Source organism: Coprinopsis cinerea (genome assembly GCF_000182895.1).
Source record: "Coprinopsis cinerea okayama7#130 chromosome 11 map unlocalized cont3.11, whole genome shotgun sequence".
NCBI lineage: Eukaryota > Fungi > Basidiomycota > Agaricomycetes > Agaricales > Psathyrellaceae > Coprinopsis > Coprinopsis cinerea.
The window spans coordinates 83,490-110,172 of NW_003307534.1; the positions used below are offsets into that span (position 1 = coordinate 83,490).

A 26,683-nucleotide genomic window follows, 5' to 3' on the forward strand; every position below is an offset into this window, starting at 1 on the left:
ACCTCTATAACCATCCAGAGGAGTACGGGGGCGAGAAGGGCCTCTTGATTGATATTCCTCGAGAAGACACCGCCCGGCTCCTGGCAGAATACGATGACCCTAGCCTAACTCAGTTCGGAGACGCCGACTTCATCAACCTTTGCACTGATTTGCACGCTGACATCGGTTCACCACCCTTTGAAGGAATTCGTGGTTGGAACATTTTTAGAGACATGATAAATAGCTATTGTAACCGTATGGAGGGTACTCAGTAGACGTGCCATGATAGTAATACATTTGGGGTTCACTTTAGGGCAGGTGTATACCCCTTCACCTCGTTCGGAGGTCTTTGAGGTATCTCAGAGGAGCCTGGCACTCGGTTTTACTGCATAAACTTGTATTTAGTTGAATAAGGGATGCTATATATCGGATATATAGGGCGTTATTAGGGCTCGCAAACGGCCAGTATGGTAAGGTATATTTGCTGGTGGTGGCCCTTCTTTGGTCCCACAGCCCGTGGATCGGAGGTCGGTCGCGCGCGACAAAACTGATTTCAACCTGGCCACTATCGGCCACCGTACCCGTGATCGTTGTCGGGCCTATTGCTTGCAACTCCAACCGCGATCCTGATCTAGGCGCTGCAGAGAACTCGGTCACTGTGACGGCACCCCCCTCTGACCACATCGCCCGAAGCCCCTCACGGGAGTTAAGCCTGAAGAACGATCAAATGGGGTCCCCTTGGTGGGAATCTCAACAACGTACGATGCGAGGACGCTGTTAGAGTAGACTGAGAGTACTCAGCGACGATAGGGCATAAATTAAGGAAATACTCACGTTTTGCGTGACAGGTAAAAATAGCGGCCCAGATAGCTAGCAGAAGATATTTGTGCTCGTGGCCCAGGCTAAGAGAACTATCTGTTGTCACTTACTCGTCCCTTTCTCAACACTAAACTTGAGTCAAATGAGAATGCGTCTTGAACAGGAGCCTTTCCACTTACAGCGATTACGAATGAAAGCGCAGCAATACTCCACCGCCCTTAACCTTCCCGTTCTCTTCCTCAGATGTTGGGAACGTACCTCGTTAACAGACCGGTTCCTTGAAGTCGCGGTGATAATTCAGGACGCTGCACTGGCGAAGCCCTAAAAGTTAAACGTTAAACGCTTACCTATGGTGTAGTGCATGAGATGATCGATTAATCGCATCGACCTGGCGCCGGGAATGAGCTATCGTGAAATGAGAAGACTCGCCCAGCTCACCTCTCCAGTACTTTCCCCCGCTGGAGATGAAGGTAAAACACCATCGAAAAGGCGAGGGTGAGATCGATGGCTGCTCCGGCGCTCAGGATAGCCTTAATCAGCCAACCGAATTCCTCCATGCCTTCAAGGTAGTTCTTCGATTGGAAGCTCTTGACTGTGGACACCGTGGACCCTGCAAGCCGCAGGGTCGTAACTAGCACGGCGAGAGGGCCCATGTAACGCCAGGGGTTGGGGAGCATGCGCCATGCACGCCAAGCGTAAAACGACTTGAAGCTATGCATCAGTAATAAACCATATTGAACAACTGGTAGACGTACGTGTGATATCCAAGTGATAACTGCTGCCAGTATGATCGCAATTTTCAGGAAGGGGGATGGTAAACGTAGGAGCGCCGTCACATCTCCCCAATCCACTATGGTCGCGCGATATACTTCGCCGAGAATACATATTGTATGCGCTAGCTGAAGCACCCTGGAAGATAGCTGTCCCGGCACGTCATTACCCAACAGGTAAAGTTTGAACGCACCATAATAGCCCCACCTAGGCGCCCAAAGCTAGATGAAAATTGGATCGGTTTTGAGGCGTAGAATACATACCATCGCCCTGAGATACAGCCTGTCATCTTGGAATCGCTGAAAATATGCATATGTCTGCAGTGTCACAATGCCGAAGAGGAAGGTTGAAACTTGAGAACCAATTTCGATGGCTCCGAGTGTGCTGTGAAGGCTGAGAAATCCTGCTGGAAGCATGGGGGAGCCCAAGGTGAAGCCTAAGATTTGGTCCAAATGCGCCACTGGAGAGCCAAGGAACGTGACGGAACCTCTCTAAGAAACAGCATCATCCTTTTCACCACGCTGGAATCATAGGATCGTTGCGACGGGCCCGGACGCGGTTACGAAAGCCAAATAATTCCGAGTACCTGGGGTCGACAATCCAGAATGGAAGAGTTGAATAAGGGCTTCTTCATCATAACGTTAAACGGCCCTCTTGCGAGTCGACAAGCCTGCTGGGGCATCGTGGCAGACTTTGCAATAGCCACTGTCCAACGGGACCTTGAACCTGTTGGGCAGGGTCCTCAATTCCTAACGCTGACCAACAGATCGACTGCTCACTCACACCCTTTGAAGGTAGTAATCCACGGGACCGCGGCCGCCACTCGAGCCGAGAAAGCGAATGGAGCGAAGGACGAGTGTTTGGCTCGTCCGGTAGCGGTCACCGGCCACTGATTACTGAACATAGCTCAAGAATTTGTCAAGAATAGGCAAAGATTTTAGACGATAAACGCGTACGAGGAAGAGCCAAACAGTTGAATTCAACGGAATATGATCTATCCAATACACAACCCGATTCTCATCTACGCTTTGGATCTCTGTGCGCGAGCTTCAGCGAAGCGCTTTGAGTAGACTTGGGTAAGATAGGTCTGGACACCAGTTTCAGAAAAGAGAAAGATAATTACACCAAAGCGCGAGCTCACCTGATCGAAGGTTTTCTTGAAGTTATCGCGACTGCTGACATCACTGTAATACTGTCTAAATCGGGCGTACTTGGGGTCGTTCTGGAGAATTTCCCAAACTTTAACGCCGAGACCAGCATCATAAGCGCCAAAGTCATTCTTCAGCGCCACCGACGCTCTCGCGAGGAAAGGAGTGACGGCTGCATCTGCCAAACCGTACTCCCCAATAGCGAAGCCGCCCTCTGTTGGAAGAAGGCTCTGGAGAGCATCGATAGCTGGAAGGATCGCCGACGGGTCATCCCCATTATTAACGGAGGCATACCAGGGTCCTGCGAACTTTGAAGTAAAAGTCTCGACGAAAAATCGAGCCCTGGCGCGTTGGACGGGGTCAGATGGAAGGAGCTTCCCGGAGATATCAGCGATGAATTCGAGGAGAACGTAGGATTCTGCGAGCTTGACGGATTCCGGAGAAGGATTGTCCGGCGAGGTCTTGGGGCCACCGTAGGTAAGAGCGGGAACCTGCGAAGTCGACGCCATGAGTACTCTTAAGAATTAGGGATTGACAATGGCCACTGACCTTGCTTGCAGGGTTGACCTTGGGAGCGTACCATTCGGGTTTATTCGCAAGATCAACCTCGAATCTCTGATATTCGAGTCCTGACTCCTCGAGAGCAAGTTCAGCCTGATCACTATGTGAACCTTGCAGTCAATTTGGAGCATATCTCAGGTAGCTTACTCGGTGTGCCCAAGGACAAATCTATCGAACAGTCTACTGTGAGTCTCACTGTCAAGGGAACATGAGGATAAACAAAACGTCAAACCTTTGCAGTGTAGAGGGTGATCTGCTGCTGGGTCATGGTTAGATGAACGGAATTATGTTGAAAGTGGATGGTGCGGTACGAAGATAAAGGCCCGCGATGTACGCCCCTATTTATGTTACGGGCGATGTCGTGATCGATTGTAATAAGTGCAACGCTTGGCGCAATGCGTCATTCCTTCCTCTTGTGCACCACGATTAGTAAGGCCCGCTTAGCGATCCGAAGTTCCCCATCGTTCGACGCTGAAGTCTGAAAAAGCGTACGTCTTCCCCCTTCGAGCTACTCTATAATCGGCGGGTTTCAGCGAGAGAGTGAAACGGAGAGGTTGTTAAACCAATTCGTCATTGTCAGGTTGTTCGAAACGAGAGCGAGCGCTTGGATCTCGGCCTGATGGGATGGAACATCATATCAGCTTCGAGTCGAAGGGCGTAAGGGGAGATTTTGAAGGTATCGATATTCAAACGCTCGCCGTCATGGTCCATTTCCGCGAGGATCGAGAGGCTGAGCTTGAGAACATCGTGATTGGATGGCTCTTCAGGAGCTAGTACTCGTCGATTGCAATATCCGCCCCTGCAATGCTCACTGCCAAAGCATATCAGTATCTCCATCAGGGTAAACCGTCAGCTTCCCGGAAGAGCAGACAAAGGTACTCAGTGTTATCGAATCACCAGAATTCCCTGGCGTCGTTTTTCTGGGTACACTGTCGTATGCGGACCCTGTTTGGGATGCCCCTTCCACGATGGATGGTTAAAATTGCTGTTGTGCCCACCGATGCCGAGTGAGGTTTCAACGTCGTCGACCTGTGGGGAAGAAGTCACTTGAGCAATCAAGTTCTATGGGATAGAAGTACCGTAAATAAGGGTGGTACTATCAGGATGTCCAAGAGATGCGATGTCCAGATTGATGAGTTTTGAGGGATAACTTGGCCCGTTATCGTACGGTCCATAGGATTAACAGTGTGACAAATGTCTCCCTTTGCTTCATGACTGAAGGACGATGTCCAACCGACCACGGGGGTCCGTGGACAGGTTTTCCACAACGAGGGTATGCAAATGAGAAATAAGCCATTGAAACGGTGCATTATCTAATAAAGGTGGTCGACTTTTGGCACCTTATCGCGAGTGATTTCGTACCTTTACTCCCTCGGGGGCGGCACCTTTGGGTGAAAGATGTTCAACGTGCACCAGACCTGAACGTGGCATGCTGTGCCACAATTTCGATCCCTAGTTGATATAATATCTGTCATTGACCACATGGTTAATAATTCCAGGAGAATCGGATATCGTATATCTCTGATTCGACACACTGCTGAAGCTCATTGTCTGTAAATGGTCATGACGCGACCTGGAGCGAGGTTCCGCTGTGGACTTACGTCGATTAAGCGCCTTTGGCGCCCCAGTCACACTCGGTGTCGGTACCTTTTGTTGTACCTCGTAGATCCTCCCCAGGACTTACAATTGGATAATATGAGTGAGTGGATGAACTTATTGGCAGCATGTCACAGTGTTGACCTGCCATTTACGACTTCATTCGTAGACTCCACATGGGTCAAACGCAATGAACTCTGTCATACCGGTCTCTCATTAGCTTCGATCCCAGCATATTGTATTATCTGCGGACACAGTAGATCAACCTCCGGCTTTAGAAGGAGGCACCACGAGGACTATGTCTACAGCTTTCTGGATGAAGATAGTGGTCAATATGGTATTCAACCCCGTGTTACCGGCACCATCCTCGATTCCGTTCTTGGCATAACATCCGTCGAGAGAAGGGCACTATAGACTCACAGGATATTTATAATCTCCAAGATAGCACTCTGAACCTCTCGATGAATTCACAGAAGGTCCCATGTGCCAGGAGAGGCGACCTTTAGGGTTAAGTCCGAGTCGGGCGCTTATCCAATTCACACTAAGGTTAAGGTCAGGCAAGACGTGCCAGCGCGGCCCACGATGATTTGTCTTTTCCATCATAACATCCACCATCTAATCTTCCCCAAGTCCTCCTAATGGCACACTTCGATTTGGTCCGAGGCTGCTCCGTCGCAAAGCTTCACATATTGGGAAGAAGAAGAAGTTGGAAGAAGGCTCCAAGACCTTCTCGGCGATGGCGTGTTTCAATGGTTAGTTTCCTGTTCTGTGCGGTGATTTCTCAAGTGTGCCTTATGCAAGCGAATAGTCCATGCGTTTTGTTCAGAAAATGGACACTCAGATTGGGTTCCTCTTGGGTGCATACCCATGGACGCGACGGTCCGCATTGAACCATGACCATGAAGGGCGATGGCGGCTTCGTTCCCAGAAATGATTGCGCGATATCTAATGTTCGAGATAACAGGCGAGTGGTGACGCTTGCCATACCAACTTCTTCTGTTCTAACGGGTGTTCTTCTCCACTATCAAGGCCAACGCACACGTTCACTTGACAATATTCATGTGGTGGCGCTTGGATATAGCACCCAGGCCCAACGCACGATTGGTAGTATCCATGTCGAGCTCGTCCTGTTCGACTACACCTGACTCCATCGCAGTGCTTCTCTGCGTCCCAATTGGTAATAAACACCACAGGAACCCCACAAACACCCGTCTCCAATCAGGATATGGCGTTGTGAGCAGCGACGGTACAGACCGGCCCATCGTTTCCCGCGACCCGCGTTAGTTATCCTATGCAACGCACGAGCCTAGACACTTGACGCCCAGTTCTCTTGATGAAGGCCGCAACAGATAGGTTGTCAAACAGTGAAACGCGCGATCTCCTGTTAGATATGCTGTGGGCAGGGTCACGAGCGTACTCTTCGAATGATGATGGGATACCGATTCGAGGAATTCACTTCTTCTGGCCACATGGTACGGGTATGTTTCCAAATTTAACCGCGATTTCACCATTGACTGAACTGTCTACCTCCTACTCTCAGAACTTGACCTCTGGCCCTTGTGCAGCGTGTAACCAGTCCTTCTATGGTATCACCTGAACTTCTGTGCATGCTGCCGCTTCGGTAGTTTTCCTTTGCGGCGGAAGCAGGCTGTAGTTCAAAGGGTATAAATGGTATGTTGTCGCAGGTCTAATTCATTGTGAGCCCGTCTCATATTCCATCCTCTCCTAGGTCCTCTAGCAGCTTCACTATGCGATTCTTCTCCGTCATCGCTGCCGGCTTGGCTCTCTTTGCGGCTACCCCAGCCCTTGCCGGACCCACGACCCTGAAGTCTGTTGAGCGTTACCAGGGCGAGACCAGCGGCAGGTACATCGTCAAGTTCAAGCCCGGTGTATCTCGCAGGAACTACATCAACCGCCTCAAGATCAAGGCCGCTGCCGACTGGGACATCCTCAACGGTGTCGCAGGTAAGCTCTGCGGCGTCCAGAACATCGGTTCTATGGCTGACATCCTTTCTAGCCAGCCTTGACGAGGACACCCTCAACACCCTCCGCGCCTCTGATGACGTTGAATACATTACTGAGGATGGTATCATGACCATCCAGGCCACTCAGTAAACATTCGATTGACATCGACGCGTAACGAGAATCTTACCGATATTTACAGATCCAACGCCCCTTGGGGTTTGGGCCGTCTCAACCAAGCTGGCCGCTTGGCTAACCAGGCCACTGGGTACGTCCCATGATCTCGTTTCGTGATACCTTGCTGAAATACTGGTCTAGCTCCTTGGCCTTCAACTTCACCTACGACGACTCTGCCGGCGCTGGGGTCGATATCTATGTTCTTGGTAAGTGGCGACGATGTTCCCAGTTGCTGCCGTACTCACTATTTCTTGTAGACACTGGTAAGAGTGCCGCCCTGCCAGCACGCACCACTTCGAACTGACCCATCCACCAACAGGTGTTCGCGTGACCCACGTAAGTATCCCTGGTCATGCGAGATCGCTATCGAGATTCAAACTGACACCACTTGCAGAGCCAATTTGGTGGTCGTGCTCGCTGGGGCACCTCCTTCGTCGGCGCATCCACCGATGGACATGGCCACGGCACCCACTGCGCGTAAGCATTCTGTCTCTTAAACGTTTTCGCTCCCCGGCTGACCAGTGGGATTAAAGGGGCACTGCTGCTGGCTCCCAATTCGGTGTTGCCAAGGTTGGTGGTCTTCTCGTCTTCTTCACCTTCGAACTTGATGGCTAATATCCGCTATCCCCTTACTACCTTAAGCGGGCCAACATCATTGCCGTCCAGGTTCTCAACTCCAGCGGGTACGTATTCTCGGTACCCTTTCGGGGAAATCCTTCAATTAACGCGGTTCTCGTTACAGCTCTGGCGCGACCTCCGGAATGTAAGTGTCGATGCCAATTCTCCTCCACAGCATTGGAAAGGTATTCACGACCCGACACCAGTGTCTCCGGTCTCAACTGGGTGTTGACCCAGGCCCGCAACTCTGGCCGTCCCTCCGTCGTCTCCATGTCGCTCGGCGGTAGTGCTTCGACCGCCCTCGACAACGCTGTTGCCCAGCTCACCTCTGCCGGTGTCCACGTCGTCGTTGCTGCCGGAAACTCCAACACCAACGCTGCCAACACCTCGCCCGCCCGTGCACCCTCTGCTATCACCGTCGCCGCCTCCACCATCGCTGACGCCAAGGCCTCGTACTCTAACTACGGCGCCATCGTCGACGTCTGGGCTCCTGGTTCCAACGTCATCTCTGCCTGGATTGGTTCTGACTCTGTAAGTGGTGGTATCGCAGCTTCTGCGATTGGTCAGGAATTAATCTTCTTCTTCTTTCTCCTAGGCTACTAACAGCATCTCTGGTACTTCCATGGCCACTCCCCACGTCGCTGGCTTGGTTGCCTACCTCATTGGTCGTGACGGAAACGTCAGCCCTGCCGCCATGGCCACCAAGATCATCAACTCTTCCGTCAACGGTGCCCTCTCTGGTGTCCGTGAGTCACTCTATCACTCTGTGTTCACCTTCCGCGTGTTGACCTTTCTTTCTTCTAGCCTCGGGCACTGTCAACCGACTCGTCCAAATCCGATGAAGTGGTGAAGTGGTACTACAACTCGCCTCGAACACCGAGAACTCAAATTCGAACTTGGATCCAAAGAAATAAGAGTGTTTTGTATTTATATCAACGACTTGCATGTTGGAAAACTTGGGTGTACTTACGTGGAATCAACATTTGCTTTTCGCCTCAGACGATTGCCTGTCTAATGAGCATGTAGCTTCAATGGGCGATGATAGCCTAGCCTCACCTTTTTCTGCTGCTGAAAGCTCGTGAAACTCACGAGTGACAACTTGAACTCGCCATGCGATCGCGACGAGTACAACGGGATGAGCGGTGTTTGGACGCCCACAATGATTCTGGCTTCGCTCTGAATCGAACCCTCGACCGGTTACGTAAGGACAGTGACATCATCAGCTCCTCCTGGTACCTAACTGCCTCCCACCTCACCAAGAGCTTCGAAGCATCTGACAGAACATGTGACACAAACACAAGAGGACCAGTCGCTGAAGGTAGATGTACGCTGTGCTCTGGTTCAATACCTGACTCACTTCACGGATATAGGAGGAGCTACAGACGTGTTTCTCCTCGCTCAAGCGCTTACAGCTCTGGCATGTATAGTCACTGTCAGTCTCTCGCCTATCGTAGTCTCGGAACGCGCTTTTGGAAAGATATGTGTAAGGCAGATACTTCTTCGCGGCCCAAAAGAATCTCAAAGGCCGCGGAATACGTTGGAACTAGCTGCAGGCCCATTGACAAGCGTCGTGAAGCTGTTAGAATATCGTCTACGACTCGATGGTCGTTAACGTTCCCGATGTTTACATCATCTAATCGGACTGAATTGCATCGTATCACGCGAAATAGAATGAGTTGGAGAGATAGAATACAATAAGGATGCAACTATCCCAATATCGGACTTCAGCTGGAGAATAGATATGTATCGCGGGCTAGGGGAGTCGCAGAGGTAACATAGCTCACATAGCATTGCAGATAAGATTAACAATACCAATCAGGGAGTGTCGACATCTAGGACGGCATCACAGTCTAAACCAAAGCGGCTGTCCCGGTATCGTCTCGTGGACGACTAGGAATTGGGATGGCCAAATCGTCCCGCATTCGTGGTTCTTCGAGGATATCCGGATCCTCCCACTCTCCTGCCCGTGCACGATTTCGCAGGGTGGTCGAACCTCCGTCTCCCACTGCATCTCGCTGGATCTCTCCGTCCAAACCTTGGGCTGGGACAGATCCTTCCTCAAGATCGGTGGAGTGAGGATCCTGGCTGAAAGACGAATCTTGCGCCGGACCATGGTCGAATTCGAGGTCGCCCAATGGCTCTCTGTCTGGGCCGATCGATGAGTCCAGATCTTCTTGTTGAAGGTGCGAGCGAGCGACTGTGACTCGAAAGATGATCATTTGGGGTGAGAGCGCCTGTGTCAATTGAATTGATGTGGTCAGTTAGTATGCACCGATGCCATCCACAAAAAAGGTCGAAAGATACCTACGGCGAAGGTGGTGTATAAGGTGGAGAACAATTGGCTGGTTACTAATGATTGTACTCCAAAGTCGGAGAATCCAGTTGTTGGTCTTAGGGACCACTCCAAGGGGGAGAAAATGACAAAAAGCAATCCAGACAGCGTCAAAGGGAGAGCGGATTCTACGACTACTCGGGCTGCTCGGGTGTAGATACCAATGCTACGACCCGGAAGCGCTTTCGAGAGCGCCTTCTGGGCGACTATAATTCTGTAGGCAACCAAGGACGTGGCAATAATGTTTAGAGATGTTGAGATGGAGATGGCTGCTATTGCCATTCGCCGGCCTATTAGAAGCTGTCTTTCGGAGATGAAGGAGGTCCCTAAGACGTCGCGAGCGAAATTGGCTGCGGAGACCCCTGGTCCAGGGGATGGCAGGGAAACCTTCAGTCATAGGGGAGGCAGAGCGAGGATAGCCTGTACCTATGAAGCCCAGATAGGCTAATGTCAGAAAGACAACAATTATTAGTCTATCCTTCCAGATTATATAACACCGATACAACTATATTACCATCCAGGCTCAGCGGCGAGGATTGGTTTGACAAGGTAACATACCAGAATTCCATCTCCCACGGCGATGTATAGGGACACGAAGCCATTAGACGCCAATGTAGATGCTGCCCTTGTTCCTCCCTTCCGCCTCAACAAAGACAATCCTGGCTGCGAGTGGTACAGCGCCATTAATGTCGACGGGTGGTCGAGGAAGGTAGGGATCGCTGATAGAATAAGGATGATGAAGCTGATGATGACGTAGCGAAGGCGACCCTTCCTGTGCTCGACAGGCGCGGTTAGGAAAGTCGATAGGCCCAAGGTGCACATGACGAGTTGTACTCCTGTGAGAAGCTACAATGAGAACGACGAGTTCCATTGTGAAAGGTGAGAATGTGATACCCAGGTCAAGCAAGGCAATTATGTTGCTAACAAAGTCCATGGCTGCCAGTGCCGCTATGCATTCCTCCAACTTGCTCTGCATCTCGGCCATAGTGTGTGAGCAGAAGGAAGAATAAAAAAAGGAAAGGAGCGATGTAGTGCAGTCCAGCACAGGGAGCTGTCATCTTTTAATCTTTCATACTTCAGCAAATCTGATTCGATAGATGGACGCATGGTTTCTAAACTCTGTCAAGTGTTTTCTGGAAATAGGAGATTGATGGCCAATTTGGGAACAATAAATCCTACCGGGCGAGTCTTTGTACTAGGTGCGATGGGGATGATCTTCGTCAACGTCTTTTCAGCGCTTGGAGGCTTTCTTGTCCCCATATATTGAGATGACTCGCAATTGAGACGGGTTGGTACATGCTGGCTCCCTCGTATTATGATATCCACAGCCCTCGAGAGATGAGGGATGTATTTCTAGTCTCTTACAGTCCCGTCTGAACATCTTTCGCTGATTCTTCTGCGCGGGCGCTGTTTGCAGAGAAAATGCTGTTGAGGAATAAGTAAGAGTGTTATGGAAGGAAAAGAGTTGTCATGCCGAGTACAGGCCATCAGAGCCAAGGCGCGCTTGGCCAGCGCTTAATGCGACGATGTACGGGCAATAGATGGGAATGCATGGCTATCTCGAACAGATACACACTGGGGAAATCTGCGAGGGACATGAGAGGGCTATGGGAGCTTGGAAGCCAAACCCTTCAGATTTTATTGAGATACCGTCCATCTATAATAACACCTTCGAAAGACGAATAACACATCTTTCGCACTAACATCAACGCTCCCATTGGCGCACAAGCACAAACTTGCCGAACCGCCGGCGAGCAGTGGTGTTCCGAGTCGGTGATGGCCGATCAACCCAAACTCGGGAAGTTCATTCGACGCGTCGCGCTCCTCGTCGACGTGTCACCTCTTCTCAGACGCCATCCTCCACCTTCAGGCCTTCTCCACAGCCTGAACAGATTCTGAGAAAGGCTTTCTATCTGGTATGAAGCCTAACCAATAGCCACAGTCGTTGTAAATCTCATTTGTATGACTTAGCCAAGACCGCCAACTTGAACATGGCACCCAATAATCACGCCTCCCCAATCGCCAAGCTCCCACCCAACGTTCTCGGGGACATCTTCCACAAGGCGCACCAGGCGAAATACTCCTTATCCCGACCTGCCCGGCCCTGGCCTGAGGTATCCATATCCCACGTATGCGCTTCCTGGCGCAAGCTGATGGTATCACCCAAACTCGCTGGGCTATGGTCGTCTTTCTGCTACGACATGGACCGGAAAGGGAAAGCCGAGTTGGAGAGGTTCAAAACATACCTCGAGCGCTCTGGCTCTCTTCCTCTTACGCTCATCCTCAGACTGTACCCCACCACTGAATACGACGACTCGCTCACCTGGTCCGTCATCCTGAACGACGGCGTCCTCCCACTCGCTCTCTCGCAGTACCCGCGGTGGAAGAGCGTGACTTTGTATTATAGCGATGACCCGGATGCGGTGGAGTATATGGCGAGCTGGGGGCGGAAGGTGCGCGGGAAGCGGGCGGAACATTTGGAGAGCTTTACGGCTCTCAATGTGAAGCTTTTAGACGACTTCGACGAGGGCGAGGAAGGCGATCCTGACCCGCCCGTGCCGACCATCTTCACTAGTGGAACCCCCAAGCTCAGGTCCCTCGCTATCAACGATATCAGCGGTCGCAACCTCCTCCCTCCACTAACCAACCTCACCGAGCTCTACATCGAGACGCCCGGTGTGGTGGAGAAGCTGTGGGTATGGGACGAGTTTATCGGTGTGATTCAGACGCCTACACTACAGCGCCTCGCGATCTACGGCGAACCAGTCTACGCATCGGAGGACGACATCGACATCGACGACCTGCCTTCTAAAATCCACCTCCCCTCTCTCACGCACCTGCGGTACGACGTCTGTCCAGAACCGTACGCCGAGGGGCACGAGCTCTTCTCCCTGCTCCTTCCCCGGCTCTCCGCTCCCTTGTTGCGTTCTATCACCCTCGGAAATCTGAACCAGGACGTCTCGGCACCTGAGACCCAGCTCGTCGAGGATCCGTTCCCGGCGGTGGAGACCGTCACCCTCCTCCATTGCACATACAATAACCGCACGGATCCATCGTTCTACCACTGGATCGCGGGACTCACTTCCTCTGCTACGACGGTGAAAGTATCGGATTGGGGCCCGATGAGTCAAGGGGGAGGGAGTTTGAGCTTCCTTGCGCAGGCGGATGGAGTGGGTGCTTGGCCGAGGATGGAGAAGCTTGTGCATTTCATCGAGTTCAGGGATAAGATGGATTCTGCAGCCGATACAGTGGTGGAGAAGATTGGGGACGTGATTCGCGCGAGGGAGGGTCTTAAGCTGGTTGAGCTCGCGGAGGCCAACGTTCCTTCTGACAAGCGTCAAAACTTGAAGTTGCATGGGACTCTGGGCGCCAGGTGTACAGTCGAGTTCTATAAGAAGAGGGCGAGGGCGTTTGAAGAGGCAGTGATGTTCAAGTGGGTGAGCTTGCAGACTGAGTATGAGAGGTGGGGGAAGGAGGATGAAGAGGAGTTGGATGGTGAATTGGGAGGTTGGGTGTTGTAGAGTGTCTATCGTTATTCGTGGGATATCTATCGTTGTGGGGTATCTATCCTCGTGGGGCATATGTCGTCGTGGGATGCTGATCGAAGGGAGGTGGGCGTCGTATATTTACCCTTGGATCTACAACTTTATAGCTTACTCTTTGAGCGAGTTGCTCGCTTAACTAATTCTTGGTAAACTTTGGATGTACATATACTATTCGGATATTGAACTGTACATATTGGTGTTCCGGAAGCGATAGATTGTCATTGAGAGAAAGTGAGTACTGGTAGGGCTCAAGGACGAGGAGTCTTCCCTGGAGAGAAATCTGATTTGAAAAGGCTTCGCTGATCGTAGGTGGAGTACACAATGGCCCACTCAGATATTCACGCTGGAGAAAGGTATGGGCGAGTACCATTGACTGCCTGCGAGAGGGTTTCCGAGATAGTAGAGATTGTCGACGAATGGGCAATATATGTGTTGAGTAAATCGGGAATCGAGAATAAGGAATTGAATGAGGAATCAGGAGGGGCGATGTGTAACGGTACTAGGCGGTCCTCGAGCCTCGATCATTCAGCCAGGAGCAGGTACAAGGACGAGAGGATGATGGTGGGATATCAATTTAGACGCGTCAAAGCCGTCCAGGAGCGTGTTAAGTTACAGTACAAGGGTGTGTTATAGAACCTATCGGGACGCAGTGAAATCGCTTCAATTGGTATTTTGCCTACCCCGGAGCTGGGAAGAACTCACAGATTACTTCTTTCGAAGGAGGAGACAGTTTACTCTTTAACAACGCCCTCGGCTCCACTCCTCAGATTCTCCAACAGTTCCTGAAGGCGTTTACGCAGTTTCTTGACGAGCTCGTCATCGTCTCCCGATGGTGGTGGCTACAATTTAAATCAACGAAATCGGAAGTTAGCTTCGTTTCTTCTGAACGGGGATGCGATGGGGAGGCGACGTACTAGTTGGTCTAGGAGGTACTGAATGGGTTGGATTGGTTATTCATGTATGTTGAAGTGGTAGGTAGGAAGGATGGCGCACCTCAGCCTCGTCTATCGTCTACCACGATCAGAGGTCAATCCCGGGGTCCCCGAAAGACTGTAAAATGGGAATGACATACCAAAACGATTGGGCCTCTATCCATACCACGATATGAGTACTAGCCCTCCCAGACATTCGACGCTTTAATACATACCTATTCATGGCTCTATCTTCTATAAACCAGACACAGACTGGAGGAAATGTCTAGTAACACAACGGAAGGAAGGAAGGGATAGATGGATCTCGAGGATGGATGACTCCGATGAGTCGACCGCGAAGGTGTCGTTGCGTCATCTCACGTGTGCCATCAACGATTGTGTAAGCTTTTCACGCGCCTGAAAACGTCGTGCGTGGGACGTGCGTTCCCGACTCCCGACGCTGCGCGCGCTGGTTTGTCTTCTTCTGGATTTCCTCATGGTTCTTCGTTGCTTATGGCTGGTATTCTGACCTAACATTCGGGGGACTGCGTTGGACTGAAATAGATATACTCAAGTTTCAAGCTCATGACGATCGCACATTCCCTCCTCGTTCTGAACGTGCACCCAGTGTATGTTGGCTTCCGACGCAACGTCTTCCAGAAACCATCCTCGAGCTCGACACCAGTTCTGGATGATTTCCTTCGCACCTGCTCTTGACGACCGACCGACTTCGGCAACCCAAATCCAGACGCGGACTCGGACTCGAATTCGACCTCGAACTTCTTGGACAGACAGAAACCAGGCCAGACAGCGATGATCACGACTGTAACACGAAAAGGCGAAGATCACTTGGAGAATCGCGCTTTGACAGGCGGCTAGACGCGACGCGACGTACATACCTAGTTCTTCGACGACTTGGCAGCTCTGGCTTCGTGGATCTGGGGTCCTCTTCAGGAACGCGCGAGGTTAGAAAGGTAGAAACGGGATTCTGGACGGTGCGCGTGCATGTACACGAGGGCGCGGGCGCGGGGAGTTCGACGGGCATGAGGGCATGAGGTGCGTCGGGCCAGGGTTTGCGAGTGGTGGGTCTAGGGCGTGCCTTTGGGAGGAGGCGCCTCGAGGCAGCTTGAGTGAAGCTGCCCGCTGGGCAAAGGGCAAAGTGCATTTTTCTGTCTCTGTCTCTCTGGTCGATGATACTCTCGTGAACGCATCGGGTGCAGTGCACCACCCGGAAATTCAAACAACGCCATCCTCAAACCCAGGCGACTAGCAGTCCGCCGCTCTATGGACCAATCTACAAATCTATCTATGTTACTTACCTACTAGACGTGGACTTTAGTTTTTACCCCTTGCCCTGAACCGCGCCACCGAGTCGTATTCCTCCACCTCCTAAAGTTCGCCTGGTGGTACCTCTAGAATATCCTGCGGTCTCGCGCCTCGTGTCTCTAAAGTTCTCTTCTCTGAAATTTCTGTATCCGTGCACTGCCAACTTCTCACCTCGCACTGCGTGTAAAGAAAGACGACGAACTCAAATTCGAACTCTCGAAAGAATAGGCGAGAGGAATGAGGAAGTTGGAACTAGGCGAGGATTCAGGGCGCCGAGGAAGGAATCCACGGGGTCCTTACGTTGATCCAGTGATTCCCCAATGGTATGTACATGGATCATCGACATCGAGAATAATTAACAGGGGTTCGTACTCGACCACGTTCCATTTTTTCGAAATTAATTTTCCAGCGATGCGATTCGAATTCCTAAAGACGGGATTCAGAGCGGCACGAGACGAAAACGGGGAGGAAGACGAAGAAAGTAGGAAGGAAGAGGAAGGAAGAAACGAGGGAGAGGGAGAGGGAGAATTGATGCCCATCCTCGTTCTAGCGACAGACCTTGGCAGAAGATCGGGTTCATCCAAGACAGGGAAGGTGGTTCCTTATAAAGACCTAACCTGTTAAATTTGGGTTCTTCGAGTATGCCCTTCCTCCTGTTTGGCTTTGGCGTTTGACGCGGACAGACGGTTCTTTCGATTTTCCCCCTTTCCCTTTCCCTTCGCTGTTTGTGACCTTGCTGGATACCTTCCTCTCGCTTTTTTCCTCTCGCTTAGCGCACCCGCCCAACTCCCAGCGTCTAACGTTTAACGGTTAACGGTTAACGGTTAACGGTTTACTTCGACTCGTGGTTTTTGAAGATGGCTCCGAACGTGACGCTGTCGTACGTCCTCTTTTCTCTCTTTTCTACGTCTTATTTTCTGACGTTGATGATGCATTATGGTTAACCTCAACCTCTACCTCAAGCTTCGGTCCAATGCTCATTGGCACCTTCATCAACATGATTCTCTACGGGGTGCGCGTCGACTCGTTCACCTTCCCTCCCATGGCCTAGTCGCTTATGTTTCGTTCGGGTGAAGGTTTTGATTGTCCAGGTGCGTTTGACTTTCCTTCGCAGACCTTAATCTTGAAGCACTTGCTGATGAGAGCCGCTAGACGTATCATTACTACTTGAACTACAAGCAGTGAGTTGTCCGACATGGTTTAGGCGGGACAGGGCGTTCATGGTCTGGTTCTGGTTTTGCTGTGGATAGCGATGCGCGGTGGATTAAAGCTTTGGTGAGTCTCGCCATTGTTCGAGCCATTGGAACATGGCTTGACCTGGTTTTTCGATGGGTATACGTAGGTCTACTACCTCTTCCTCGTCGAATCCCTCAACACCGCGTTCGATATCCAAATGATGTACCAACCGCTTATCCAACATTTCGGTTCGTCCCTCTACCTCTGCCTTCGCACCCGCGCCAGAAAGTTTACTATGTGTCCTCGGATGGTGTCACGGTGTTGTTGGGTGTGCAGGCGAAACGGAGGCTACGAAGTACTTTCCAATGAGTGAGTCCTCAACGTTCAACACTTCTCTTGAGGCGCTCTACAAACGAGCGTGAGCGTGAGCTTGGACTGACGCGTACGCGTCGCGTCGTCCTTCTAGTGTTCGCGGCTGGTACGTCTTCTAGTTCTCCTTACGACACGAAAAGGGTGTTTAGCTGATTCGGATTCGGATTCCCATTCCGATTTGGTGGCGGTGGTACTACTAGAACCTGCTGTCATTGTACGTCTTTCCTTTCCGGCTTCTCGTTTTCATTGGTGTGCCTTCTGGTCTGGTGTTGGTCCACGAGTTTCTTAACCCCGCTTGATTGCCCCAGTTTCATTTTTAATACCTCAGTTTCATTTTTTAAATTATCTTGCTCGAGGAAGGCTTTGAACGTTTGAACGTTTGAAACGATGACCAATGAAACTAAAGATTCGACTCTTTGCAGGTGGCTGTATCGACTCCCATCCAGTTCTTCTTCGCGTGGAGGATATACCTCTTGACCAAATCGAGTGTATTGTCGGGTGTGATTTGTCTTTTTGCGTTGATTTCACTTGGTACGTAATCTCTTAATTTCTCTCCTCTTCCTCTTCCTCGTCGCCCTGGACGCCCAACTGGGAACCTCGCCCAACGGGGATGCTCGCCCAACTGGGATGCTCTCTCAAATGTGACGCCCGACTTCTGACGCTTTACCATCCGTTCGCTAGGAGGAGGAATATGGACCACCGCACTGATCGTCAAAGTCAAAGTCTTCGCTCGGAAAGCTGAGCTGCATTGGTCGGCCCTTGTTTGGTTTCTTGCGGCGTGCATCTCGGATGTGTTGATTACGATGGTTTTGGTTGTTACTTTGGTGCGTCCTTTTTCTCGTTTACTCTGGTTTAGGGGGCATGGATGGTTTCTGATATCTCTTCTCTCCGTTTTCTCTCTTCCCATACGAATACTCGGTGTGTACGTCTGGACATTGCGGTGCATGTATGCAGTCAAAGAGGAAGACTGGCTTTGCGGCTACGGATGATGCTATTCAGCGGATTATCCGGAGTGAGTCCTGTCCCGTCTTCCTTTTCATTCCCTCGGTTAAAAGTGACTGACGCCTGGAATTTGTTTGCAGTTACTGTTCAAACGGGTGCTCTCACGTACGTTCCGTTCCACTGTCCTTGCCTGTTTGTTCCGTTTCACTGTCCTCCATCCGTTCGTGGTCGTTCGTCTGGCTGACCTATTGTCTGGACCGGTTCCTTCCTTCCACAGGGCCTTTTTTGCGATTGGGGACGTCGTCTTTTTCATGAGTGCGTTTCTTTACCTGTTGTGTGTTCTAGGAACTTGGGAGCTGATGGTTTGCCGTGGTGGATTGTAGCCATGGGTGTACGCGCTTCTTTCTTCCCTCTTTGAACCTCTCTCACTCGTCCTTTCTGTCGTACGCGATATAGCATACAGCCTTGTAAGTTCCCACTCTATACATACTTCGACCAAGACTACTCACTTGAGCCGTTTGACTTGTTTCCTTCCTTTCTCCAATTCGATAGAAACTTCCTCTGGGACCTCGCCCTCTCCAAACTCTACGCCAACTGCCTCCTGTCCACACTCAATGCGCGGACGAGTATCAAAGAGGGAGTGGGGAACTCGAATAGTCGTGCGTCGAGGGAGGCGGGGAGGCAGGGTGGGGGAGGGGGGACGTTGAGTGGGGGGAGGCGAGCGGTGAGTGTCATTTTTCTTTTGCGTTTGCGACCTCAGGCTCAACGGCGCGTTTGTTTTTTTATTTTTAGGTCGCAGATCCGTTCGGCCCACCTTCGATGCGCGCGTCGTATGAGTACGACGTGGAGTTGGCTGGTAGTACGACTGGGAGCACAAACTGTCACCACCACCACCACCACCATAACCTTACTCACGCTGAGCTCGGCGGGAATGGATGTGGGGGTGGGAGGCATCATAGAAACAGCGGCAGTCGTTCGTTCGGTATTGGTGAGAAGGCGTCGTTTTCGAGGACGGGGGATGCAGCCGGGTTGGAGTATGGGATTACTGTTACCAAGGTCTGTTTGTTTTCTTTGTTTTCGTTTCTCTGCTTTCGTTGTTGAAGTTATGCGGATTGGGATTTTGCTTTGTGCTGATACCTGGAGGATGTTACACACATAGGTCGTCGAAACGCTTGAAGATCCGTGTCCTATCCCGCCGTTGCCGCGGTACCAGCTGCAGCCGCCGGAGACGCATCCTCATCCTCAACCGCTACCTCAATCGCATCCTCAATTGCATCCACAGCCTCAACAACATCCTCATCCGTATTCGCTTCCCCAGTTGTTCCCGCAGCAAGAACAGACACGGGGACCGAACCAACAGCAACAACAACAGGCGCAGGGAAGACTCGGACAAGATCAGCAACGACAACAGCAACAACAGCAGCAGCAGCTTCACCCGTTCCCGAGCTCGGGCGGTGACCAGGGGTCGCCGATGCAGTTTGGTGTTGCGCAGTAGAGTTGCTTGAACAGTGGAGTTGGGTGGCTTGGACTCGGAGGATGGTTTGGGAGGGAGCGAAGTAGGAGGGAGGAGGGGGAGGGAGGAAGGAGGAGGGGCTGGATCCCCTTCGAACGCTTGAACGTGCACATGTTTGGAGCTCGATTTTTCTTGGAATATTACCAGGTCGGTGTTACGAGGGTCCGTGGTCGAGTCTCACGCGGTCGGATGCACCGTGCTACATACGACTTACGTTGGAGGTGGATGGTGGTACCGGTGGACCCAGGTCGACTGCGATATGTGGATGGTCTTTGTCTTTGTCTTTGTCCTGTCTTGTTTTTTTTTTTTTATTCGTAGAAGTGGCCAAGAAAGGCGAGAAAGCGTTGCTTGTTACTTGTAGAATTTGAAACTTTGTACATAAGGTGTAACTTTTAGGTTTTTTGGTGGTCTTTTCGAATATGTATGAATGAACTTTGCCACGCTCGAAGTTTGAAGTGATGCGGTGCTCGTTAGTAAGAAGCTATAAGGCTAAACTCGATGGCATGGTATTGCTTGCCACTCGGTGGAACGATGCATTTAGTTGTCGATACAAGTACTGATGTGTCGCTATAGCAGGAACTGTACTACAAACAATCTTCGAATAACGTTCGGTGTTAAGACGACAATCCTGATCCCGGGTCCGCTCGAGGGAAGCAGTGCTCTGGCCGTAATAGGTCACTCGTCTCATCATCTCATCGCAAGTGGATACTCTCGGGCCTCGCGGTATGGGTATTGAAGGGAGAGAAGGACTAGAAAGTCCCCATCTCGACTCAACTGTCACAATTTCGAGGTGCGTCTCCAATGGGGATGATGATGCATCGCTCATCGCGAGGCTATCACGTTTCTCTGATTGATGGTTCCACTATGCCTAGTTCTTAACGTTGGATAGCCTCTAAGTTTACACAGTTGGTTGGAGTGGGTTTGGAGGCGTATGATCTTGAGACGTTGGGAAGTGCGTATGTAGTTACAGAGGCTGAGTAGGGGTGTCCAAGCAACACCGTCCAATGGTAACATCCTCGACGCCAGGGTGGTGCCCGTTCTACCCGTAGATGGTAGATGGTGGTAGTAGGGCGTACAGATGAACATACCCGGGTACGGCGTTATGTCGAATTTAGAAGCTGAGCTGAGGAGAAGTATATAAACATCCCTGATCACAGTCCAAGTTCCTCAGCTGGTCTCACTCTTCCGCCCTCGTCCTACCAATCAACTCATCATCGTTCCTCTTAGCATTGATCGCTTCAAATTCTACTCTTGCCTTTCATCGTCACTTTGACTTTCAACATCCAATCACCTTCAAATTTAGAAAACAATGGTTCAAATCTCCACCTCCACTCTGGCTGTTGCCGCCCTCGCCGCTGGCGCCGCTCTCCCCGCCTTGGCTGCGCCGATCGGGGACAGCTCCTTCGTCGAGGAGAACGCTGCGTACGTCTCTCCCATTCTCCATAACTCGCGTTATCTCTAACGCATTGTGTGATCTTATCAGTCGTTCCATGGACATTGAAGGCCTCGAGGCCCGTGGTCTCTTACTCCCAGGAGGTCCACGAAGGCCTATCGGTTGGAAGGGCGTAATGCCGCCACGTTCTCTCGATGGATCGGATAACCTAGAGACACGAGGGCTCCTAATTCCAGGAGGCCCACGAAGGCCTATCGGGTGGAAGGGCGTAATGCCCCCGCGATCGCTCGGCATGGACGACTTGGAAGCCCGTGGGCTTATCATGCCCGGTCAGATTGTTCCTCCCGGGTGGGCTGGCGCCCCCTCCGTTGGCCTATTGAGCAGTGGAACCCGCAAGCGCCCGCGGTCGCTCGACGCTGACGATCTGGAGGTCCGAATGTTGCCACTCCCAGGCCAATCACTCTTCAGACGGCCTCGTGGCGCTAATCCCCTCCTGGTCTACAAGGGTGTGCGCCCGCGATCATTCGAGAATGAAGACCTTGAGGCGCGGCTTATGCCAAACCCGCGCCTACCGAACCTTGGAATGCCTTCGAATCGGTTCATTTACAAAGGCGTTGGGGTGAGACCGAGATCATTTGACATCGACGAGCTTGAGGCTCGGTCGATTGATGAGCTTGATTGAAGTGGTTTTGGGGTTATTTTAAAGGGCGAAGGTTTATTGTAGTTCCGTCCATTTGGAGTGTATGTACAGAGTATGTTATTAGACTCTATGCAGAATTGATTACTACTATCGTCCTGTTAATCTCCTCCGTGAACTAGCCAATATTCCTCACCACCTTGCTACGGTGCATTTCAGTCCATCAGTACATTGCGCCTTTGGCCGCCACCCTTCGAGACACTCCATTCTCCGTTAATCGCGCTCCTGCTAAATATACGCGGGCTAGTGATACACCACTTAGCGTATAGTCCGGTGTACTAAAGAACAAAATGGTGGCGCCACTTAGAGTCCGAGTCGGAGCGTTGTCTGTAGAACGAAGTTCAGGAGGAGTGAGGTCCTGAGAGACACGCATATCGGTCGTAGAGCACTGATTGAAATGTTAAAAGCTATATATAGGAGGGGTTGTAGGGAACGGCTATAAAACACGGGCAGTCTGATACACTGCATATCAACTCTGCAAACGACCTTCCTCACAATTCCAAATGGCCACCACCACCGTCAACAATGCCTCCTCTCAGTCTGTCGCGGAGATGGCTATTGCGACGGCTGTCAGCCTACTAGGCCCTGGCGCCGTCGTTCCAGCCCGCAAGCTTAGCGAACTTGAACGCGGTCTCCCAGTGTATGACACCCTCACACTAGTCCGTAGTCTCCTTCGTTTTGGCCAACACAAGGTGCCAACTCTTACCATTCAAGATTCTTCCATTCTCCCCTCGTACAGAGTTTTGGTGGAAGAAATACGGGGGTCCCTTTGCTTCCTTGCTCGACACATCCGGGTACTCGCATGTCGCACAGGCCAGGTTTCTGTGCTTCGTGTACGCGTCGGTGATAGAGCTCTTGCCACCGCAAGATCCCTCCCTTGTGGACTCTATGATGACTTTTGACGGAAGTCCTGTTGAGCCCAGCTGGGTACTTCCCTCCCCCGAGGAAGTTGCTTCAGGCAAGATCAAGCCTCGACAGCTCCGTTTTGCAATCGAACCGGCGTACGCTGCTGTCTCCTACCCATTCCGGGATATCGCTGACCTTTGCACTGGTGAATAGGCATCCTGTATCCGGTCGACGGCTGAGAGGTTCAGTTGTGTTGGATTACCTAACCTCACCTCGTGGTAGCCTTGGCTTGGTTGTCTCTGGAGAGGATAGCATGAGCTGGAGATTGAAAACTGAGCAGCTCTTGTTCCCAGATTACGAAGGGGACGAAATTACAGACGGGAGTCGATTCTACGTTGGTAAAGCTAGAAGCTATAGTTTGACAGTTCCCCGCTGATTTTCTTCCAGGATTCGATTTCTCGCACAACGGCACGATCACGCTGAAGGCGTACTACCTTCCCGCACCTCCGTCGTCTGAGCCTGCTCCTGCAGAGGGTTTCGATTACGAACCTCTCCGCCATCTCGTTCCTCATCTAGATCCAGCGCTTATGAAACCTTTGGAGCTACTGCTTTCCTATTTGGAGACCCTCGAAGACCGGTACAAACCTCGTATCGCAATCATATCGATGGATTGCGTAAAGAGTAGCGAGAACCGTCTCAAGGTATGTGTCATTCATCACCAACGAAAAGTATGTCTTTCAATGCAAACGGACGTACCGTGTATTCTGTGCTCTTAGATCTACTTCCGCGCCATAGAGGGAAGCTCCTGGTCGGATGCCGTGAGAGCCTTCACCATGGGTGGACGTTTGTAAACACCTGAGATGGCCGAAACTATCGGTCATGCAGAGCGCCTTTGGAATGCTTTATTCCCCCAGGCTAACTCCACTATGGATTGTGACCTACGGGTAGCTGATATACCTCCGGAGTACTATGACGGGGGAGAGGACAGCAACGGAGTGTGCGTGGATAGTTTGAAGCGCCAGCATCCGGTTGGAGGGCTGGCGTACTACTACTCTCTCGTGGCAGGCAAGGATTTTCTGTTCCCTAAGCTTTACCTCCCTGTTGCGTGAGTCCTCAATACTGAGATATGTATTTGATCAAGTCCTTCCTTACTTACGCGCCACTATAGATGCTATTGTCGCGACGACGAATTCATTGCCCAGGCTATCGAGGAGTTTTACAAGGGTTGTAATAAAAATCCAATGTCCCCTCGAGATTTGGGAGTAGGCTCAGAGGGATGGGTAGCCAGAGAGGTTTCCGACGCTTTGTGAGTCTGCATACCATCATTCATCCGATATAACTTTCTGAAGAACATGCCTACCCGAAGTAATCATCGGCCCCTCGCAAAATCGGCGGGTATCCACACCTACTTCGCATTCGCCTACAAGAAGAATGGGTTTGAATTGTCGAGTTACTTCTCCCCTGAGCCTTTCTTGTAATACACAGACTATCTTCCACCTTTTCCCACTTCATATTCCGAGCACGTTGGTTCAATCTCGCCGAAGACAGTCTAAGTCTTTGCTTTGGTCGTGCTCGTTGTGTTTGCTGTTGTTTGATTCAGAAGGTTTCGACGTTTCGTCCACCCCCGTCGCTCGTTGTGATGAACACATGGCAAATTCTATCACCCTCGGTCCCTCGGATACACTAGAATGTTCTGCGCTTAGTACCTATGTCAATCTATCGACGATTGTCAAAATTGTAGTCTTGGTGAATTAATGCCATTGCAACATTCTTACAACCCTTCAAAGTTTCAACTTTCGACTGTGGGCGGTTGTGGGCTGGCTACTTGGGTCCCGGTGTCAGGTTTAGATATGGGCGTCGCAGGTCGAAGATGATGTCGAGACTGCACGAGGTTGAGATTGTGATATGCATCGTTTTGATGGTGGAGATCGAAGGAAGGGATGTTCGACACCGCCCTTGGTGCGTGGCATATGAACTTTACGTCGGTCTCCAGGTTGACACAGCCCAGAACTGGCAACATCGTTGTGAGTCTCGTTTCGTCTGAAGAGTCTGTGCGCATCCCAATCCTCAAGATTCTGAACTTTTTGTGTATCCTGAGTCCAGTCGATGGCAATGCTGCATGCAGTCACTCTCCGAGGAGCTACGGAAGCGGGGCGAGAGAACGGCTCCAATCAAAACACGAGGTTACGAAGGGCGCTTGAATGATCACATCTTCTGTTCTCTTCGCTGGACTATTTTGTTTACGTCGAACCCAGAAAGGCTGTGTACCCTCTACGCCTGTCGTACTGGGAATCTGAGTTCAATCCCCTAGCCTCGAAAGCCAGCCTCTGGAACCCCAGTATGGGACAGTCGAGGTTTCTCTCTCGGAAAAATGTCTACTAGTTAGTCGAAGAGACCATTCGACCCGCAGACTAGGGTCAACTTCTCGATAAGATAACCCCCTCGACTTCGCCTGTGGAGAACCATACGAGATTAACTTCGGTGCGAATCAGTGCCCATGGGCAACTCTATGCACGTACGCACCATATTGCTTCTTCTGAATCGTGCAGTCAAGTGAGACAGAAAAAAAGATGAGTTACCCCAATGCACCCCCTCCAAACCCCCTCCAAACAATAGATCCGGTATGAGACATGCTGGGGCGTCCGGAAGCAGGGTAGATATCATGTCGTTTAGATAAGCGCCCAAGCCAGGATCGCATGGACACTGCGAAAGACAAGTCATAGAAAATCGAACTCCGCGACCTCCAAGCATGGGAACATTAACGAAGTCCTATGTACATAGAAGAATATGGCCTCCGATTGGTCAGGGACACGCTCGAATCCGTTAGCACGATTGGCTAGACGGGTCTCTCGCACATCCTTTCGTCGCTGAAAGTGATGATTGGAGGCACCCCTGACATCTCCATCTTCCGTCGTACCCTTTTTTCAGTACCAAACATTCTTCGTAGAATGAATGACGATTGGCCTCGGTACGTATTGAGTTGACACAGCTGCCTCGCTCTAACAGCATACAACTGTGAGAATAACGCTGTCCTTTGAGCTCACTGTCGGATGAATTACATATTGACATCCGTATCAGACCTTTTCTTTAAGTCACTATGAACAGTGGACAGACTCAGGGATGTATTGGAATCTCGATTCAAATACCCGCTTCATGTGTACCTTTCCGAACGACAACCGTGACGGTAAAGGTTTCAAGTGTCAACAGCCTGCATCAGGAGCGTGGTAATGGATAGTTCACGCAGGGTTACCCGGGTGTGGAATTCGTGTGCAGTCGATGTGTCGAGGAGAGCGGACCCGACGAATCTAGAAAGAGTGAGATGAGAACGGGATGGAGAGTGCCGTTAACGAGAGGGATGATCTCGTAATAACTCTGAAGGATCGAGATGTAAAAGATGATAATGATAACATTGAAGATGTGTATGTACAAAGATACCTGGGAACGTTAGAACTCTCCTAAATCAGACGGGAAATCTTCAAACATCGTTTCAGGTGAATAGGTTGACGTCAAAAATATCGAGAGGTAGCCCGTACCCCTTAGTCAGTGGCAGAATAAACTACGTTTGTAGTAGGAAGACACATACAAATCCGCCAATGTCTGACGCAAGGACAAAGAACATATCAGTCTGATACAGTTAGAGGCGTTTCGCTCTGTTTAGTTGAGACTTCAACGTGCGAGGGCTTAGCTAGGTTATCTCAGTAGTAAACGCGAGTGATAAGTACACGCTTTTCTTTGTCTTGCGCTATTGACACGTTTGGGTGAGGGCAAAGAGCATAATTAGCCATGTAACTTCCGCGATTATTGGTAGGCTCGGTGCCGAGGAATGTGAATTGAATTTAGTACCCTTAGTAGCCACGAACCTTTTAGGTTAACTCTGAGGATCCCGAACGTCAAGGAGTGTAGGGGTTGTGGCAACTCAGCCGTCCAAATCCTCCGAGTGCGGAGGAGTGGCTACTAGTTCGCTTAGCGCCCGGACCTTTTAGACGCCGAGCGATAAGT

General features: G+C 51.0%; 10 protein-coding genes across 10 annotated transcripts; 6 read left to right on the forward strand and 4 right to left on the reverse strand.

Annotated features, from left to right (window-relative positions):
• Window positions 1–1,060: 1,060 nt before the first annotated feature.
• Window positions 1,061–1,985, reverse strand: CC1G_10590 (hypothetical protein; the record flags this gene model as incomplete). Its single annotated transcript, XM_001839545.2, has 5 exons — window positions 1,061–1,119; window positions 1,146–1,186; window positions 1,237–1,502; window positions 1,554–1,790; window positions 1,833–1,985. The coding sequence occupies 5 exons, from the start codon at window positions 1,983–1,985 to the stop codon at window positions 1,061–1,063; spliced, it is 756 nt and encodes a 251-aa protein (XP_001839597.2).
• Window positions 1,986–2,526: 541 nt separating this feature from the next.
• CC1G_10591 (hypothetical protein) lies at window positions 2,527–3,546 on the reverse strand (the record flags this gene model as incomplete). Its single annotated transcript, XM_001839546.2, has 5 exons — window positions 2,527–2,656; window positions 2,711–3,208; window positions 3,267–3,371; window positions 3,426–3,446; window positions 3,511–3,546. 5 exons carry the CDS (start codon window positions 3,544–3,546, stop codon window positions 2,591–2,593), a joined length of 726 nt encoding a protein of 241 aa, XP_001839598.1. The 3' UTR covers window positions 2,527–2,590.
• A 3,076-nt stretch (window positions 3,547–6,622) lies between these two features.
• CC1G_10592 (serine protease) lies at window positions 6,623–8,473 on the forward strand (the record flags this gene model as incomplete). The annotated part of the gene is made up of 13 exons (XM_001839547.1): window positions 6,623–6,839; window positions 6,892–6,985; window positions 7,039–7,104; window positions 7,155–7,219; window positions 7,271–7,276; window positions 7,333–7,349; window positions 7,408–7,490; window positions 7,547–7,583; window positions 7,656–7,696; window positions 7,756–7,776; window positions 7,838–8,162; window positions 8,227–8,377; window positions 8,436–8,473. 13 exons carry the CDS (start codon window positions 6,623–6,625, stop codon window positions 8,471–8,473), a joined length of 1,161 nt encoding a protein of 386 aa, XP_001839599.1.
• Window positions 8,474–9,481: 1,008 nt separating this feature from the next.
• CC1G_10593 (hypothetical protein) lies at window positions 9,482–10,245 on the reverse strand (the record flags this gene model as incomplete). Its single annotated transcript, XM_001839548.1, has 2 exons — window positions 9,482–9,865; window positions 9,940–10,245. 2 exons carry the CDS (start codon window positions 10,243–10,245, stop codon window positions 9,482–9,484), a joined length of 690 nt encoding a protein of 229 aa, XP_001839600.1.
• Window positions 10,246–10,564: 319 nt separating this feature from the next.
• CC1G_10594 (hypothetical protein) lies at window positions 10,565–10,948 on the reverse strand (the record flags this gene model as incomplete). The annotated part of the gene is made up of 1 exon (XM_001839549.1): window positions 10,565–10,948. The coding sequence occupies one exon, from the start codon at window positions 10,946–10,948 to the stop codon at window positions 10,565–10,567; it is 384 nt and encodes a 127-aa protein (XP_001839601.1).
• A 1,006-nt stretch (window positions 10,949–11,954) lies between these two features.
• CC1G_10595 (hypothetical protein) lies at window positions 11,955–13,484 on the forward strand (the record flags this gene model as incomplete). Its single annotated transcript, XM_001839550.1, has 1 exon — window positions 11,955–13,484. One exon carries the CDS (start codon window positions 11,955–11,957, stop codon window positions 13,482–13,484), a length of 1,530 nt encoding a protein of 509 aa, XP_001839602.1.
• A 3,118-nt stretch (window positions 13,485–16,602) lies between these two features.
• CC1G_10598 (hypothetical protein) lies at window positions 16,603–19,730 on the forward strand (the record flags this gene model as incomplete). Its single annotated transcript, XM_001839553.2, has 15 exons — window positions 16,603–16,625; window positions 16,709–16,757; window positions 16,822–16,836; window positions 16,898–16,926; window positions 16,996–17,020; window positions 17,088–17,169; window positions 17,975–18,117; window positions 18,248–18,305; window positions 18,376–18,400; window positions 18,513–18,550; window positions 18,619–18,626; window positions 18,692–18,702; window positions 18,788–18,959; window positions 19,028–19,291; window positions 19,395–19,730. 15 exons carry the CDS (start codon window positions 16,603–16,605, stop codon window positions 19,728–19,730), a joined length of 1,278 nt encoding a protein of 425 aa, XP_001839605.2.
• A 1,327-nt stretch (window positions 19,731–21,057) lies between these two features.
• CC1G_10599 (hypothetical protein) lies at window positions 21,058–21,823 on the forward strand (the record flags this gene model as incomplete). Its single annotated transcript, XM_001839554.1, has 2 exons — window positions 21,058–21,170; window positions 21,232–21,823. 2 exons carry the CDS (start codon window positions 21,058–21,060, stop codon window positions 21,821–21,823), a joined length of 705 nt encoding a protein of 234 aa, XP_001839606.1.
• Window positions 21,824–22,341: 518 nt separating this feature from the next.
• On the forward strand, window positions 22,342–24,162 carry CC1G_10600 (hypothetical protein; the record flags this gene model as incomplete). The annotated part of the gene is made up of 8 exons (XM_001839555.2): window positions 22,342–22,497; window positions 22,553–22,839; window positions 22,898–23,082; window positions 23,132–23,385; window positions 23,461–23,527; window positions 23,633–23,789; window positions 23,853–23,990; window positions 24,051–24,162. The coding sequence occupies 8 exons, from the start codon at window positions 22,342–22,344 to the stop codon at window positions 24,160–24,162; spliced, it is 1,356 nt and encodes a 451-aa protein (XP_001839607.2).
• A 392-nt stretch (window positions 24,163–24,554) lies between these two features.
• On the forward strand, window positions 24,555–24,889 carry CC1G_15642 (hypothetical protein; the record flags this gene model as incomplete). The annotated part of the gene is made up of 3 exons (XM_002910169.1): window positions 24,555–24,643; window positions 24,678–24,708; window positions 24,788–24,889. 3 exons carry the CDS (start codon window positions 24,555–24,557, stop codon window positions 24,887–24,889), a joined length of 222 nt encoding a protein of 73 aa, XP_002910215.1.
• Window positions 24,890–26,683: the final 1,794 nt, after the last annotated feature.